Source organism: Acyrthosiphon pisum, chromosome X, assembly GCF_005508785.2.
Source record: "Acyrthosiphon pisum isolate AL4f chromosome X, pea_aphid_22Mar2018_4r6ur, whole genome shotgun sequence".
In the NCBI taxonomy this organism is placed as follows: Eukaryota; Metazoa; Arthropoda; class Insecta; order Hemiptera; family Aphididae; genus Acyrthosiphon; species Acyrthosiphon pisum.
Genome location: NC_042493.1, coordinates 56199729 through 56220178, shown reverse-complemented (window position 1 = coordinate 56220178; position 20450 = coordinate 56199729). Strand labels below are relative to the sequence as shown.

Below are 20450 nucleotides of genomic sequence, written 5' to 3'. Positions count from 1 at the left end.
TTTGACTTAAAATAAAAATTAGGAGAAAAAAATGAGCGCTTCTTCAAATGTTTTTTTTAGTATTAACTGAGCTAAGTGACACTTCTTCCCGAAAACAATGATATCAATTTAAAATTAAAACTACTTCATATTATATTAAGAGGACGCCACACCCGCATTTGTTGCCTCCTATTTCCTTGTGCGTATTATTTATTGTGTACATTTCGCACTAATTATAATCTTTTTCTTACACTATTATTCACTGTTATAATTCTTCATGTTAATTTAACATATTTTTAATTAACAAAATATTGTTGTAACAAATAATATTTGAAAAAAAATTATGTAAGTACAATAATGAATGAGGAGCATTACAGCAAAGTGCAAAGTGGAAAATATTTTTACAGCATAACCACGGACTAAGATATTATATTTTAGTCCGTGGCATAATTATTAACTAGTTTATTATATTCACCATATATTTTGATGTATTTTTAGAGCTATTATAACTTAAACCTATTAATATCACTTATCAGCTATTATCTATAAATTATATAAGTCTAGACTATATTTGTTGAGGTATATGACATGTATTTAGGGGTGATTGGGGTGGAAAAATATTTAGGTGAAATTAGGTTTATTAGTTTTACAAATGTATAATTTAAATAAATTGTGTGTACGGAGCGCCGAGCGTGTAAACATTCAAAATATTGCAATATTGTAAGTACAATGTACATGAATTGAATAATCAAACTTTTTACATGGATTCAAATATCTTTATAAATTATATTCAAAACAAGTAAATAGATTATTGTTAAATAATAATGTTTTGCTTAAATTGTAAATATATCAATAACATACTATGTACTACTCGAGGTATTACTTTTTTTGTTTAATCGATTTCTATATTTCAATCACTATATTATTATGATATGAAATATTTACATATATAGTCATCATGTGAAACACAGTGCTCATAAACAATACTGTAATCTTTTATAGTTTTATATAAGCAATATGCATGTTGAAAATATAATGGTATTGTGTAATGACTAATAAGTAGTGAAAAATTTTCATTGTTTATAATTTCCAGAAATAAAATACTTTAACGTGTCTAACATTATAGAGTATAATGTATTTAATTTCTGAATTCCATGGTAATAAAATTAAATATCCGTCATAAATAAATGTACCTACTTGTGCATATAATAGAGCCACTAAAATCAATTTTAAAAACAGTGCTATAATTACATTTCTATACACTGTTCAAGTTAAGAAACATAGTCGGTGACCTAGCCGATTTATGCGCAGAGGCAGTTATACAGATAATTGACTGGGTGAGCGAGACAAACAGGTGTTGCCTGACTGCGGTCGGAAAAAAAATGGTTGCTGCCAACTATGTTTCTTTATTTTAAGAGTATAAGGAAAAACATTCTCTTAAGATAATTTCAGCACGTATGTTTTTAAATTGTATACAAAATAACTTTCCATTGACTCCTGACTGTTAGAAAACATTTTTTTTTTGGTAAATTATTTTTTTTCAAATAAACCACTCTTATGTAATTAGGTCATAACAGCCTCTTTAATAAATTAAAATTTGAAGAAATCAAAATTGTATGTTCTTATTCTAATTTTTATAAATGATTATTCAACAAAGATAAATTATTATCAATTATGAATCTACTTATTAATTGATATCAATATTTTTATTGATTGTAACTTAGTCGTTTGAAGTATTTTAATGAAATATGATATTAAGTTCAACATTTATATATGAGATTATGGTACCCCATAATGAGTTATTCTAGATTATCCGTGTTTTGACTTTTGATACCTACAAAATGAATTTAAATTATTATACCTAATTTAAATTCAACACTATTTTATCTGTCCACTTAAAATTAATAATTTGTTGTAATTATTTGAATTGTTATCACCCCGGTGTTTTAAGTGTAATAACTGTATTATATTCTACTTTAAATTCTTAACCTATATAACATAATATTAGTTTTTATCCATTTAAAAATAATAACCGGACTAATAAACCTGTTATGTATACAATTTGAATTTAGTTTTATTAAAGCTGCATAGTAGGTGTCAAAAGGGTCACTGTAATGGATGTGTTAAATTTTAATTCAATGATATAAAATTGAGGAACCTTGTTTTAAATTTGTGATACTTAGCTTGAACATTTTATAAATTTTTAAAATGTTAGAAATAAATAGGAAATTTGTATGAATTTTTAACTCAAATAATCATCATATTTTCATGATTAAAACAAATTTTGTCAAAATTCATTCATAAAAAATTATTGTAAGTTTACGCTCAAAACTGTAATCACATACTTGTTAAATATTTAAATACTTTTAGACAACGATATTTTAAATTTGTTAATTTAATTTTTTATATTTTATACTATACATACTTTACTCTTAAGATTAATTTTAACATTTGTATTATACCTTTTCATAAACAAATTAATAAAAGATCTAATTCGAATACTTAATATTTTATTTTGTATTTCAAAGTAATAAATACAAAACTCTTTTAAACTAGATTTTTAGTTGTACATTTTCGGCACTACCCACCCGTAATTTGTTGTGAAAACAGGGTCAATCTATGCCTGGCAATTTATGTTTGTTCAAATAATTTATTTTGTCTTTTTATTAAGTTGTTTATTTATATATATTTTTCAATTAATTTTTAAAAATGAGTGGATTAAGTTATTAAATCTTATACAAAATGTTAAAAGTTGGTGATTTTATAACAATTCCAAGACATTTTGGTTTTGATTCGGGCAAATCTATATTTGTTAAAAAAAAATACACTTAGAATGTACACGAGCTCAAAATTTAGAGCAACCCATTCTGTTAATCGTAATCATGGTTTCGTTAGTCTGAATAGCATGCACATAAAGATCTTAAATTTATTACACTTCGAAATAATAAAATATTATATTTTTATTGTATTGTCTCATATAGTTTTTTTTAGAGATGTAAAACATGATTTGTTATGATCATATACTTATTATATTTTGTCATTTTAACTTAAACAAAACAATATTTTGACAATTGCCTTCTCTCCACGAGAGACTTGATAATATTAATATTATAAATTATAATAGTGAACACGCGGACATGCGGCTTGAGTAGGATAAAGGATTGAATTCAACTGTCTATATACCTATCGTAGAAAATATAAAAATAAATTATCTTTGGATAGGATAATACGTGAATACGTTTATACAGTTACAATATAGGTTAGGACATCGGTATTAAAAACGAAAATTATTTTAACACTAGAAAACCACAAAGATCAAACCAATTAAAGCTTTAGAACATTTTTCGAGAAATCATATTCCACGCTTTCACGGTGATATATGAAAGCTTTTTTTATATATTTTTCAAAATCTTCAGTTAAGACTTTTTGTCTTACAATAAACAAATGAGTGGACTTTTTGAACTATACATTTTAGGTATCTACATATACACGCGGTATGTCATTGTGATTGTGTGACGATGTGACATAATTATTTTGTTCTGAGTCCTTACACAAATTACAAATTAGTGACTAACAATTAATAAATTCCTATATTATCATAGCGTTTCAAGCTCTCAAATTAAATTATTTGCATGGCTGCGGTGGCACCTATCATAATATATTAAATTATTCATATCCAATGCTCTCTGACTTAACTTATTTAAGTCACTGTCAACCACCAATAGATTATAAATATCCGATAAAATCACTGATAAGAGGCTTTAAACCGTTGTATTTCTAGTTATTATATGACTTAAATGTAAAGTTTTGAGAATTGAGACACTTGTCCGACATCCTCATAATTTCTAAGGATTTCAAGTGACACCGCTGTAAAAATTACTGTATGAGTTTGACTTAAATTATATCTATCAACTATATTTTATACTTTTAACGACAATAAAATACTAAAATAATTGTGACTAGTTAGGAGTAGATTGCTGTGTAGCAATTACCTTTTTGTAATAAATAATAACTAATATTACAGTCGAGATAGACCAATTATTCATAATCATTTATCTACTCCATTGCAATTTCGTAAATACCTACCTATATTTGTTTTATAATACACATCATTTACAGTGGAAATCGGTTATAACGACTTTTCAAAGATCAGGCAAATTCGTCAATGTAGTTCATAAGTTGTAATAAAAGTAAGTTGTTTTGTAAACAAACTAAGATTTTGGTTAAAATAACATTTATTTTAATGAAAAGTTATTCGTTTAAAACTCAGTTTTAGATTCTGAGTGAAACGATGAATGCATTAATTTTACAATGATGTGTGTTTTTTTTTTTTTTGTGTGTACACGATAAGTAGTCGAAATAATATTTCGATTCTCAACTTCAGTATCTTGTTCGATGGGAAAGTGAAAATTGTTGTATTGGGAAGGTCAAAATTTAAAAGCGCCCGAAATACAAAATAAAAATTAAGGAAAACCGGGAATTTTTACGCAAAATTGATTTTTTTTTTTTTGAGCTGTTTACGGATATACTCAGTTTCCAACTTTTTTAGGTTTTTTTTCTATGAATGTCAACAAAACTTTATATGTTACTAATTACGTGAAACCTTGTATTCAATTTTCACGCTTTTTGACCAAAAAAATAAAATTTTATTGACAATTATAAAAAAAAACTAAAAAACTTTGATATTTTTTGATATTCACTCGATTTCTCATGTAGCGGTTTTGTTATTTTATTGCTATTCAAAAACGAATAACTGTAGATTCATGAAAATTTTACTGAATGTTTATATTTTTATTTTCTATACACCATACAATTTTGAAAATATTTTGACTGTTTTTGAGCTGTTACTGGCATTATCAGTTTTCAATTTATTTAGTTTTTTTTATTTGTTGGGTGAAAATGCGTGAACATTTAATGCAAGGATCCTAATATATTGTTACAATAGCACTTGAAAAATATTATAAATACATAGCCACAATTTTTTTTTTATAAGCATTTAAAGTTCGAATATTGACAACATTTATCAGAATCTAAAAAAAAACACATCATTGTAAAATCAATACATTCATCGCTCCGCTCAGAATCTAAAATTTAATTGTAAATGCTTTCCATGTATTTCGACGTTCACGGTTCACAAACTATCTGTATTACATATGTCCTATATAATCAAAACTTAAATAAAAGTCTAAGCTATACATCGACTACAATATTATCTTATTATAATATATTATATTACCTTTTTTTTTTTTTTGAACCGATGACGCCACGGGAAGTGCTTTCGCATTCTTCCGCGGAGCCATTATTTATTACCTACCTACCTATATATTAATATCATTGTAAAAGAAAACGATTCTGAGCGAAGTCAGCCTATGATATTATTAAGTATTTTTTATGATATTATTGTGAATAAAGTAATTTATTTAGTTATTATATTTATTTATTTAGTTGTTATATCAGTATTCAATTCGGTCATTATAACTACGTAGGCATAACCTTTTATTTTAATCTTATATATTTTAACATCGAAATAGTGGGAAAATATTCGAGACAGACATTTTAATTGCTTTACCAGTGCGGTAGTGTTGAACTGCCGACGTGTCGACGTAAAAGTCGATGTCGATTTAATCGATTTCCTATGTGTGTATACTGTATAGTGTAAATAATATAACATTGTATAAGGATAAAGAAAATAGTATTGATTAATTCTGTTACAGATTAAAATTAAATATTGTCGTATTACAACATAATCAATATTGCACTAACACAATTTTGTTTGTGTTGTCATGCCATTGGTATGTTCTCAACTTGGTTCTGCACATCTGTCCTAAATCACGCTGTCTGTTTGTTAGTATAATTGTCCACTGCAAAACCCAAACAGGCTTACGTCATAATTAAACATACCTAGTAATAATAAAAACATGTTTGCGCCGACAGTACAATATTTCGTCCAAGTTGAGATCATACCACTGTATTATTTTGCCATGCATAATACAACTTTATCTAAATATTATAAAAAACATAATTTTAATGTGGGATCATATTTTACTAATTTTGTTAGTCAAAACGTATCAACAATACAAACTTGACATGATGCTTTCCAGCATAAAAATGTGGTTTAAGTACACACTATGCTAACAACAAACTTTTTTTGACGTTTTTTTTTAGATAATTAACCTATTTCTAGTTGGCAGTAAGGAGGTGGGCAAGTGAGTGTCGCTCTGCTGTACAGTAGGCTATAAATGTACCTATCACTGTAATGGATGGTGTTAAATTTGAATTAATTGATATTATATTAATATCATTGTATACGAATTTCTGAGCGAAGTCTATGGTCAGCCTATGGTATTTTTGATGATAATATTGTGAATAAAGTAATTTATTTACCTAATTACGTGAAACCTTGTATTCAATTTTCACGCTTTTTGACCCAAAAGATAAAATTTTATTGACAATTATAAAAAAAAAACTAAAAAACATGAAAATGTCTGTACATTTTCAAGATATTTTGAAAATTTTATCAAGTATACGAAATTATAAAATAAACACAATACCTACGTATGGTGTAAATTTCAAGTATTTACGGTTATTTGTTTTTGAATTATAACAACATCAGAAATCAAGTGAATATCAAATGTTGTAAAAATTTGAACTTGAAACTTATCGACATCAATTGATAAATAAAACTAGTAAAATTCGAAAATTTCATGAGTCACAATTTTTTTTAAATTGTATGGTGTGTACCAAATGGTAATATAAACTTTCAGTGAAAATTGCATGTATCTACGGTAATTTGTTTTAGAATTACACCAAACACCAAAATCGATTTTGTCGGAAATCGTTATTGCGTAAAAATTCCCGTTTTTCCTTAATTTTTGTTTTTTTAGCACTGTTAAAAACTACTGGGATTTAAACTTATACCTCTCTTATACACCAACTAGATTCACTTTCCCATCGAACAAAATATTGAAGTTGAAAATCAAAGCATTATTTCGACTACTTATCTTGAACACAGATACAAATAAAAAACACACCCATTGTAAAATCAATGCATTCATCGCTCCACTAAAATCTAAAAATATATACAACGTAATATATACATATACATATCATACTAAAACAACATAAGGTGATCTGGTTTTTATATAAAACGATTCACAAATTTATCTTGATTTCTTCGGAAATCTTGGGCATTTTTTTAGGTCATAAATGCATTTTTTGAAAGGATGTTTAAATCCCAACCTTATTATATTAAACTGAAAAAGTACACTGTTTTATGAGTATTACTGCAATAGTAATACTGTTAATATGAGTATAGTATTAATATGACATTTATTTTGCCCGAAATATATAGTTTAGTCAACAATTTATGTAAATGCATGTTATTTTTGGTGCACGGTGACATCCTATTAAATCCAAAAAATAATAATACAACAATATCGCATTATGCATGTTCATACATGTCATTGCAAAGATCAAACAAATACACTAATTTCTAAAGATGACATTATGACAAACTATAAACGCATCGGACAAGAATTGTGTTGTCATAATTTGACATATTAACATATTGTATCAGGTTCTACATTTTGACATATTTATAGTGTTAATTTTTTATCCAACAAAATATTTTTAAAATTTAATTTTCATTAGGATATTATCATTACAAATAGAAAATACACTATTAAATTTAGCTTATAATTGTATTCAATCCTTAAATTTAGGGGAGACAAGGGAGACTTTTTATGGAGCTTATGCTCTAAGTTAGTTATAGATATCATATTTTGTCCTCTATTAAATGTAAATTCTAATCAATAATTTTTCCATTGAAGATTGGAAAAACTTATTAGTAATTATTATACAATTTTGTACTTTTATATTTTAGGAAAATGGTGATACACTTTGTGATCAAAAACAATCATTACAGCAGCTGATTTTCAATTTGTACACAACATTGCATCTTACTCAGTTAAAAGGATTTTCTGTTATGCAATATTCATGGATGTTATTGCAAACGTATGGAAAAGGTATTACCTATATTAAATTTTACATTGTGCATTAAAATGAAATATAGTAGTTGATACACACCCGCAGTATGCATTTATACTTTGCATATTCTACTTATCACATTAAAAAACAAACATTCATAAACTAAAAAATATCCTTTAAATTAATTATAAATGAATAACATACTGTATAGTACGTACAAATTAAAGAAACCAATATTATAAAATATAAATTTATATTTGTCTAACAATTAAATAATTTTGACACAAGTATTATTGACCTATCGGTTGCACTGGCTAAATAATCTCGCAGCTCAAATAAAAACGTCATTATACCTTTCCCGAGATAACTACCCAGTACCCACCTTATATGTTGTATACCTGTTGTAAATATATTTATCTAACTTAATGACTAATGAGTCAATCCATGCTTTTTAAACTTTTTTATATTGTTTATTAAATCTAAAAAAAAAAAATTTTGTATTAAAAACAGCAAAATGCCCTTTAAATAATATATATAGGTATGTAATTATACTACCGAAAAAGATGGCGTTTAGTCAATGTTGAAAATGACTAGTGAATAACGATAATCCCTGATTTAATAAGGAATTAACGTCAATAACTAAAAATTGATGACAATTCCTAATAAAAGAAGGCATAGATGATAAAATTGGAAATCAAATAATATATAATACCTATCAATTTATTAAAATAAATCATAATCTTAAATATTCTTTATTACATTGATTTTTTGAAAGCATTATTATTTCCTTTGTCACTAGTATTTTAATTTAAGTTTAGACATCTCAGGTCTTGGCCTCCATGACGGATTGCTGTATGTGTTTAATGAATGATGTCAAACAACTCTTCATTTTGTATGTAATAAACTTATATCGCTCACCCTCTATCGCATTGGTTATGGTTTTAATAAGATGGTCTTTACCCGCTGATAGGAAGAATATCGTACTTACGAATATACCTATAATCTTTTGTACACTTTTTTTCCAGCGTGATTTTGGATTGTTCTATTTTTTTGATTTGTTCACAGTATTTATCTTTATCGAAAAAAAGTTATTGTCATTATATTTATTTGCAATTAATAATAACATTGGGTTATTGTCAAATTTTAAAAGCATTTAATTTAAATACATTTCGAAACAGATTATTAAATACAATTATTAACACTTCACTATTTATCATTTCATATAATTTCATGATTTTTATCAATTTATTATATTTTCTGGTAACACACATATATATATAATTATTATATAAATAAAACCGTAATATAAAAAAATAAATTAAAAAAAATGTTTACCCTGCTTCACCAAATGTATAAAATAAACTACGCTACCGTTAAAAGGTTAAACAATCTATAGAATTTAAAAGTGTTAAAGATCTAATGGAACAGAAAAATATCTATTGGTGTTCAGATAATAAAACTCTTGTTTAATTAAATTTTTAAGGTATTTTTCATCTAAAAAACGGTTGTCCATATTTCTCTGAATTGCAAACTTAAACTTTTTAGTGAGATAAACATTGATAAGAATACTGACGTAAAGCTCTCATAAAAATCTTATCATTAATATTAATGGTCTATTTTTGCTATTTCCATTTGAGAAAAGTTATACAGGAATATTATGCCGTTTCTATGATTAATTATTTTACAGGAAATTTTACATTTGAAAGAACAAAACAATTGGAACATTTTGAGAAAAAAATCATTGAACAACTCGATGCCTTAAAATCTTCGATCATTTCTGCAAGTAATATATACTGGAGATGTGACCCAGCAAAACATGTAAAGGATACAACTTATTCAGAAGTTACACAGTTATTACAGGTATAATATAAACAATTATATGAATAAGCTAATAATTACTATTATTGTGAACTAAATGTGTTTGTTATAACATGTAAAATCATATACATTTGGTGATAAGTGATATATATTTTTATTAAATAGGGTTATATAGAAAATGAAGCCGATATGAACAGAGAGCAGAGTTGCATGAAAGATTGTTCATACTATGAAGTTGCAGAACATAAATCATGTTTTAGAGATCAATTGTGTGCTAAACAGCGTGTTTGTAATGGACGTTTATTAAATTGTCAGTATATTGATTCTGACATGAGAATTTGTCAGTCTGTAAGTATAGTTTCAAAAATATAGTTATTTGAAGTATGTAAAGTTTCTTTTTAAATGTACTCTTAAGTTGATAATCATTAAAAAAAATTCTTATAGAAATTTGGAAGCAGTAGGCGATATGATTATATTGCATATGAAAAAGGTAAAGTCTTGGGTGATTCATCAGTTGAATGCAAAGGTACAACAAGTATGGTAGACAGCTGGTGGACATTTTTGGTTTGGCATTGTTCTTATTGTTTTTGCATTTGCGATTCAAATGATTCTGGTTCTGATAGATACTTCAGTTTAAAACCTTCAGTATCTAATATTAAAAACAATATGTAAGCTTTAACTATTAATTAAATTTATATTATATTTTTAATTTGTTCTGTGCTTTATTTAGGGTTATAACCGGTGTGAGGTTCATTAAAGTTAAACAAATGTTCCATTTACAAGCCCAAGAAGGTGAACTTGGCCCTCGGGGAGGAATTAGTGAATCTTCCAGACAATGGCTTGAAGTACCTGGTTCTGAGTTTTCATATAAGAATAAAACATTAAAAGATGGTGTTGACTATCATACATTAACATACGAATCCCGCATTATTGATATTGATAATGTAATTGCTCCTGAAAATACGGTTGTGACAGGTAAAACTTTTTTATTTTCTTCTATAATCAAAATACTTAATTAACATATATTTTATAAATTACTATAGGATTAAAATTTAGAAAGATTGGATCTCACCTTAATATCGAAGTCCGCATTACTCCTTTTGATTTTATGACTGGTGAACTTATTGAACCTGAGTTGAAAAGTTATTGGATCGGAAATGAAAACACTGAATTGTCCATAAATCCAAGGTTTGTGAATTATTTTTACAGCAGTCTTTATACCTATTAATTATTATATATATTATATATTTGTATGTGTGGTGTATCAATGTATCATATTTAATAATCATCATTTTATACTCACAGAACCGAAATTGACATAAATAATTCAGATTTGCCTACCAAATCAAGTACTGCATCTGAACCAGATATGTCTTCAAATAAATTCCTTAAGTTTACACATTCATCTATTGACCGTGATGTTGCACAAACAACATTACCTTTTATTGACATGCAAACAGTAGCACCATTTCCTGGAGTGCCACTTTCCGGAATAGGAATTTACTATAAAGGAACAAAAAGTTTTGGTGGATTCATTGGCGCTAATGTTTTTACTTACAATTTAAGTAATAACATAAATCCCAAATTATTCCAAATACATACAGTTTAAAATATTGTTAATTATTTTAATCTGTATTCTGTAATATTAAGTACCTAAATAACTTGTAACATTAATTAATCTCAATTTGTATAATGATAAAATACTATGCCTATAAAAATGTGCCAAAGTAAAACTTTATTTATTTTATCTGAATTGCATATTATATTTAAATTGAAGTCAAGATTTACAAATAATATTTTTAGTAATGGTAATTTATACCTTATATATTTCATTTTAATATTTTTTTGTTTTTATTTTTATTCGTTTTATATGTAAAGTTAGAAGAACAGAAGTCCTAAAATTGTGAACATTATTAATTAAGCACTATGTTATTTAAAAATATGCATATGCACTTTTCTTGATTATTATGTTTATCAATACCTATTTTAATATATTTTGTATTTTATATAATTAATATATGATCAAATATAATATATTATGTATTTTATATAATTAACTTATGATCAAATATAATATATTATGTAATGTAATTTTTTTTTTAAAACAGTTGTGCAATCTGCCGTTTTTGAAATATTTGGCTGCATATCTGACTGTATAGTTTGAATTTTGGTTTAATAATAAAAGTATAAAACAGCTAAGAAACCAGTGCATTTTTTGACAAACATTCTTTCTAGGTATTTAGTTTAAATAATCAAGATAGAAAAATCAGGTACTATAATACATTTTTTAAAATATGTTGCTCTATTTTACTATCAAATTTGATACTAATAGAATATTAGGAAAAAAATAATTAAATGTAAGTATAATAATATTTACTACAATACGACAACGAAAAATGTAATCAATGAGATAAAATCGGATAGGTAGATCTATTAGTTCATATCTATTAGTATCTATTAGACCGTAGTAATTTCCAAATTTTAAGTTATCGGCATAATGGTCGACAAGAAACGATAAGAAGTGAACTATTGTGAAATCAGTAAATATGTGGGAAAATGACCTAAAAATGTCAAAAAATGACTTAAAAATTAATAAACACCAAAAAATGCAAAATAGTTATTCAGATTCACATGCTAATGAAACACATTTGTGGCCATGAGAGCATCGTCTAAAAAGTTCCAAAAAAAATGCAAATACATCAACTTCCGAGCCCTAATTATAATTTATATGTATAGGTTTTTACTTATAAACTATAATATAAATTAACTATATTATGATATTCAATAATTTTGCCATTCTCAAGATACAAGAATCACAGTAAGTGGTATTTGATGATAGGTGTGGAATTAAACAAGTTACCGATATATGTTTGAAAATCAAACCGTCATTCAAGAAAGAAAGAATAACTTGATAACTTTGTGTTGTGTTATGGATTTAAATTTTATCATACTTTTATAGGTTAACCTACCTATAGTTAACTTAACCTAGGTTATAGCTTTTTCAGTAAGCACTCCCAGTTATTATGTTCATTATTTATATTTTCATTATAATCAGTCTTGTAAAAGATACTTTCAAATACTTTTTTTTTTTAATGTGTTTTACCTTTTTACCCTGGCCTAATTAGTAAGACTGTGAATTGAAATAACCCAACATTCCCGATAATTGCACCACTGCATATAACGGTAAACGGTATTATTATTTTTGATTTAAGCACTGCTTTTAAGTTTTAACTAGTACACAATCCATAGTTTAGTCAAAGGGGGCCGTTCTTACAATGTCCGGTTAAAGGTAACCGACACTTAACCGGATATTGTAATGGCCCCAAAGGCCTAAAATGGTTACAAATGTAAAATGTTATTCAATCATATTCTGCGATAGTGCAAGGGAGGATTACCAGGAATCACCAAATGCTAGTTGCTTGTATAATGTCTATAGTTCGAGTAAAGGTATTTCAAATAGTGAAATTTTATTAGGAAATCCGCGGACTGTATACATTCAATTCAATTATAGATCACTATAAATATTACAATATATACCAAAATACAACGATGAACGATCTATAAATAAAAATGTTGTACAATTTCAAATTTGTATTATTTTATTTAGCTTTGGCGTCCCTGTAAATAAAGTTAGACGAAAAAAGTATTTAAAAATAGTATTTGATTTTAAATACAGATACTCTCAAAAAACTATTCAAATACTGTGCCTAAGTACTTTTTTCAAATGTATTTAGAATACGTACTTGAGTACTTAAAAAGTATTTGAATGCTTTTACTCAAATAATTTTACTCAAGTACTTTACAAGACTGATTATAATAATATAGACTTCATAATTCATATCATACCATGAATTCAGTAGCGTAGCCAGGAGGTATAGATGTTTATTTTATACCTCTTCCCCTTTGAATTTGTTTCCCTAATAAATGTATTATTTATATACAAAAACTATAAAAAACTTGATTTCATATCTCATACTTAACCCTCCCCCCATTTCATAATCCTAGCTACGCCACCGTATATTTTAATATATCTATTTTATGGAAAATATTGTTATTTTTAAGACTTGTTGAAGATGATTTTGACTCAATGAGTTGTTGTCCTATATGAGTTATATTGGATTGGTAATCAGCGGGTTATTTATTATAACGTCAAACCATATTGGTTTCTTCACTATACATCCACAATAACACTAACAAACAACAATATTATTTCATAATATATAATATTTCATAGTACTATAGACTGTCTGACAGTAGTCATAACATTCACTGAACATAACAAATATTTAACACTTAAGGCCTACGAGTTATTTACTTACATTATTTAACCTCGTCAAACTTGTACGAGTAAATAAAACAAAAATATAAAAAATGGGTAGTACAAAATCAAAACTACAAATATTATATTCACATTGAATATTATTTAAAGAATATGATTGTGTTTTAATATTTATGCAACTGTCTGACTCGTAGTCCCAAGTACCTATACCCAGTGTACGACTATAGTGAGCCTCGATATAAAAATATTACATTCATTTTTAGGAAAGCTCTCAGCTACGAATGCATTATTATTATTATTATAGGCTTCATACTTGACCCTGTCTATTATTCACATAAATATCAAGTTGTGTAACTTTTACGGTTTTCACATTACCCTTCGGTTGTTCCTCTGGGCCGAAAGTAATAAAATAGAACCGTTCCGCAGGTGATAGATCGCTTGACGCTTGTGCATCTTATGAATTCGTCGAATCCTATGTAGGTATGCAATATTTAAATTTTTAGGTACATTTTATGATATTGTGCTGTCTTTTATCGCGGTAGTGAAGTCTTTCGGTTATAATAATATATTATTTTATTTATAACTTTTAGGTTTTATATTTATTGTAGATCATTAACTATAATATGTGAAATAGAAACGATAATAGAACCAATTTCGTAGGAACTGACTTTAATGATATTAAAATACACTGGTCATTAAGTTATATGATTAAGAGGACGCTACACGGCCATTTGTGGTCTTCGTCTTATAAGTGCATAACATAACAAATTTACGCTCAGGAGAACGCGTTTAGCTCCGTTAGTTTAAAAATTAGAGTGAATCGACCTATTTTGAAACTTGATGGTAAGTACATTATTCGTGTTTGTATGTGGGTTTTTTACGATAGTTCAATTTTGAGTAAGTTATGCGTATAATATATTAATATACTGCAGGGATTGCATTTGAAAAAAAAATCCGTTTTATGTTATTTACAATTAAAGTAAATTACGTTTTACGTTATTTTTCGTTTAAGGGGATTGGTGGCGGACAGTTATTTCAGCCAAAACATACCAATCTTTTTGTCCATTATACTGATCGCCCTAGTAATACGATAATAATTTTAAAAACTGATCTGAATTCGTTATTATGTCTACTTGAGATCGGCCAGTCCACTTTTCCCAATTTCACTCCCCCAACCATTATAAATTTAGTTAGAATATTTTTAAACTTCGAAATTTTCAAACGTTGATTATTCGGAATTAAATCAGAAATCTTAAAATGTGAACTGACCGATCTCAAGTAGACATTATGACGAATTCAAATCAGTTTTCAAAAGTATTATAGCATAACTAGATCTATAGGTAGGATGGAAAAAAGTACATACTTTTAGTCAAATAAGACACACGTTCTGGATCGTTCACGCGCGTGTCGCTGCGGTGGTGACTTGTACCTACGCCGCATGCGTAGGCTTTGCTTTTGTAGTGCGGGGCACGTACTGACATACACACATGAATAATTTACTACACACACAGTCGCAAGTCACACACGAACGCACTTTAAATATTGCCTATTCTAAACTCCTTAATTAAATACCACCTCCGATCCCCTTAATGATATTCTATAAATTACGTTTTGTGTTATGCTTTGTTTAATGATAGGTAGGTACCTATATAATATATTTTGTTAATCGTTATGTTTCGTTTTGCGGTATTTAATTATTTTTGATTATCGCTTTCCGTTATAATAACGTTTACAAATTTCAATCGTTTTTTGTCAAATATAACGTTTGCAAGCCCTGGTATATTACCTATAGTATAGTGTAAATTAAAAATTCTCATAACTCACCTAAAAACTGAATCATCGTAAAAAACCCAGATACAAACAAAGATAATGTTCTTATCATCAAGTTTCATAATAGATAGGTCGATTCACTCTAAATTTCTAACTAACTGAGTTAAACGTGTTCTTCTGAGCATAAGTTTGCTATATTATATTCATTTGTAAGACAGAAACAACAAATATCTGTATAGCGTCCTCTTAATGATAACGATGTTACTAAGTTTGTAATAAACTTATCAAACAAGTAAACGAATAGACAATAACGATACGTTAATATCTAAAAATAAAAATCATTTTGCGTAAAATTTACCCATATCTTTTTTTTTTGGTAATACACATTACTAGAAAACGAGACAGATATCAATGCGGCGGTTGATGACGTTCACTTTCACCGTATTGATTGGATTTTTGGTGCCAGCTTCTGGTCGTTTGGAACCGTACGTCCCGGACTGGCCACACCGGTTGACCACGGCCACGTTGACGGCGTATGTGAACAAAACGTTCGGACCGTTGCAGCGGTGCTTGAAAGTGGCAACCGACGACACTGCCGAGGCGGCCGCTATAGTGCCCATGCTCCACCCGCAGCGGGACAACGACAGTGCTGGCGGACATCTGTCCGACGTGGACGCGCCCACCAGAACAATCGCGTTGGACGCGTATGGTGACGTTTCAGTGTTCTGTACTGCCTACATGGTTATCGGACGTCGGCTGGATATGATCGAAAAGTATTTCGAATATTTTAGGAGTGATGCGGCTGAGAGGATGTTGGTGGTCGTTGTGCAGAGTAGGAAATACATCAAGCCGTTCATCAAAGTAAGTTCCACTTATGTGCCCCCCACCTCACCAAAGACGTCCTCCAAAATTAAGAGGACGCTACACCCACACGTTTTGTCCGCGTCCCAACGTTTGTCACTGGTGACATTCGCCAGTCGTATGGGAGGCTTCACAAGTACAATTTTTGGTTACTGGTTCGTGCCGGTGGTTTGTCGGTATGATTTTATCGGATTGATTGGTAAACATAATAATACCCGCATTATATATGTATTTTTTTTTTTGGCAATAGGTATGTACTTAATAATTCGAAACTTTAACGCGTTATTTTATAGAAATTACTTATCAAAAGTAATTTCCATTACATTTTTGTCACTAGGATATAATTCTAATGAAATCACGTAACGCGTTACAAGCAAAGTAACGCCGTTACAGTAACGCGTTACTTCCGTTACGTTACTACCCAACACTTATATTACATAACAAATATAATATTTACCTATACAATATGTTGCTTGTTGCAGCAATATGTTGCAGTATTGGCTCTGGAGAGCAGTGGCGTCATTTCAGACTTCTGTTTTTATTAGACAAGGGAAACTCTTCACTGCTTTTCCGATCCAACATTTTTTTATTCAGAATCTCGTAGTATAGTGCTATAGTCTGCTTATAGTGGTTAAGTGGGGGAGAGGGTTGGTGGTTGTAACCGACTTACAGTTGATGTAAATACTAGACTCGGAAAATGCCCCATTCCCCCTCCCAAAAAAAAAAAAAAATGACACCACTGCTGTAGAGTATCTAAAGTCATTAGTCACTAGAAACTCACTAATCAGTAATCATGGCTTAACAATTAGTTTAGACATTAATACATTATTCAAATGGAATAATTACAGCTGGTGCTTGGTAAACCTGCTATTATAGGCACCTACCTAAATAAATAAATGGTACCTACGTGTTGTAAATTATTGCTTACAATTTTTACAATCAAGTTTCTTATTTAATGGAAACTGGAAGGCGGGAAACGCAACAAAATCTCTTGTGTTGTTATTCTTTTTTAAACGAAATACTTACAACAGCTTATTTATTATTAAAATTGAGTTCAAGAAATTTTGTTTTGAAAAAATCGTGTATTTTTATCATTTGAACGGCTGGCGGTTAACAAATTTATTTCTAATATTTTTTATTACTGAGCCTTTGTTTAACGTCGATACTGATTCTGTCAACATTTGTTTTGACGAAGAAATATCTTTTGTATTGTCCTTTGAACTATTATGTGTATTTTGTTTTCGATTTCCATGTGGGATATTTTCAGGTTCTGGGACGATGATAGATTTTTTTATGTTGGTCTTTGAACATGATATTTTATGCGTATTCGACTTTCTTTTATCCAATTTAGGTTGATCAATTTCCTGATTTATGTCTGCAGATAATATATTAGCTGATGTTTCAGTATTTTCCGAATGTGTCTGCACATTTTGTATACGATCTCCACCAGGACCTTGCTTTTTAATTATCGAAGACTGCCCGTTTATTGTTGTGTTCGACTAAATTGTAGAAGTTTAATAAATATATTAAATAAATATTATTAATATTATATTATTTGAAATAAATAATTGTTTACAGTTTACACAAGAACTATAGTTAGTTAATGTCATACCGATATTTGTAAAACGAGGCGGGGTGATTATCCTTATCAGTTCCTACCTACCTACTACCTACAATGATACAATATAACTTATAACTTATAAGTTATAAACCAATATATTACTAAAGATTATAACGATTTTCTATGGAAACTGTAATTAGGCATATTATGTTTTAAATTCGGAATTATAGGTAGGTACTACATAAAATATACAATGCGCGGTCATTGTATACGTTCAATTGGTATTTAAAATCACGATTCGCAAAATATTTCAAGTAGCTAATAAATACGTATAAAAAGTTTAATTTTAAAATACATTTTAAATATTTTATAATAAACATATTTAAAAAAGTAATTACTTAAACTAATAAAAAAAAAATAAGTACCTACGTACATAAATAGTTTTACTCATCTGCGTTCTACAATTCTACATACTATTAAACACCATCTGTCTAGCTGTTTCTATAACTTACTTTTTCATCTATCTTGGATAAGTTAAATATTGATTTATTTCTCAGCAATTTTTCAAACTCTCTCATTTTATATTCAAACGCTGTATTGTTAATTTCATAAAAGTATGACTTTCGTAATAATCGATTCGCCGAATACCTCTTGGATGGATCATAAACTATCATATCTATGATTAAATCATATGCCGGGCGGTATGGTTGGTACACTGTATGCAGTCCAACTCCAGTGGTTCTGTCATGTCGTTTATTAGTTTCGTATCGTGCAACGAACACATCAGATTTATATTTTTTAAATTTATTAATTAATCTTTGGTCTGGAGAGCCTAATACCCGGTCAATCTTTTCAATTTGGTCATTTTCGTCCCGACCATCGAATAACGGATGACCGGTAGATATTTCATAAAGTACACATCCCGTTGCCCAAATATCCATCTTTGAATTGTACCAACCTTCTGTTAACAAGCATTCAGGTGAGCGATACCATCTAGTTGCCACGTATTGTTTGTACTGATGGCCATAGATGGCTTGACACGTGGTTCCAAAATCACCAATCTTTAATATCTTGTCCCGCGACGTGAGCAAAATATTTTCTGGCTTGATATCTCTATGGATAAAGCCATTCTCGTGCAAATACCTTAAGCCTTTAAAAACATTCTAATGAATAATTATTATTATTATAATTTGTTACAACAATCATACCTTCCAACATTTGATACATATACGTTTTAATTCTATATTCTGACAGTGGACATTCTCCGTTTTCTATAATATCGTAAAGAGATTTTTTCATTAATTCTGTTACTAAAATAATTTTTCCTTTTTCTTTATCGTGGTACGCGCTTTTTAGCATAAGTAAGAAAGGATGTTTCCCCACCGAGTTTGATACATTAACTTCGGATATAGCGTTCAATTTATCAGCGTCTATTGTATGTCCATAATCTTTTTTCAATACTTTTGCCGCATATTCTCGTCCGCTGTTTCGTTGCACACATAACCATACATCAGAAAACGAGCCTTCGCCAATTTTTTCCTTCAGATCAAATTCAGAATAAAAATTATTAAAGTTGTCTCTACTACATAGTAGATTAGGTGACATTATAGGTCGAATAAAACTAGAAATGTAAAATAAGTATATAGCTTAAATATAATTGTATTAAATATGTAAAATATTTCTACTTTATGACCATATTATTAAAACGTTTTGGTTTCCATACACACACTGAAAATTAATGTATATCTTAAAGGTATAGGCCAGATGTTACATTTGTATTTATTTTAGTTTTAAAATATGTGTGTTATAATGTACCTATTATATATTATAATTATATGGGTATATTTAATTTTCTAATGGAATTAGAAATGTATTAAACATTTTGAAACTAGTTATGAATATAGAATTCAGATAAACAATTAACACAATATATGGTTTATCATACCCACATGGCCACATAGTTTCATATGTAGTTAGCAGGTCGAATGGGCAGAATGGCAATGGTATAATAATGGTCCAGTAGATTGTAGTAGAAACATTTTCTCTATCTTACACTCGTCAAACTAAATATATGTTTGATTTTACTTTAAGAGGACGCGATACCCGCATGCATAGGCGTGTTCAGACTTTGGTGGCTGAAGGGGCACAACAAATTTTTAAATTGTGAGAACTATTTTTTTTTTGAGACAGTGAAGA

The 20450-nt window shown here is 28.4% G+C and overlaps 2 protein-coding genes across 2 annotated transcripts; one reads left to right on the top strand and one right to left on the bottom strand.

Moving 5' to 3' along the window:
- Positions 1-7861: 7861 nt before the first annotated feature.
- LOC100162921 lies at positions 7862-11983 on the top strand (the record flags this gene model as incomplete). The annotated part of the gene is given in 7 exon segments (XM_029487340.1): positions 7862-8003; positions 9653-9825; positions 9949-10131; positions 10228-10451; positions 10514-10758; positions 10827-10971; positions 11089-11983. Coding segments are annotated over 7 exon segments (1416 nt in total), but the record flags the coding sequence as incomplete, so codon positions are not given.
- Positions 11984-17739: 5756 nt separating this feature from the next.
- On the bottom strand, positions 17740-19983 carry LOC100167021 (MAPK/MAK/MRK overlapping kinase-like). The gene is made up of 3 exons (XM_001946041.4): positions 19463-19983; positions 18767-19404; positions 17740-18192 (listed from the first exon to the last, which is right to left on the bottom strand). The coding sequence occupies exons 1-3, from the start codon at positions 19857-19859 to the stop codon at positions 17785-17787; spliced, it is 1443 nt and encodes a 480-aa protein (XP_001946076.1). The 5' UTR covers positions 19860-19983; the 3' UTR covers positions 17740-17784.
- Between the last annotated feature and the right edge of the window lie 467 nt (positions 19984-20450).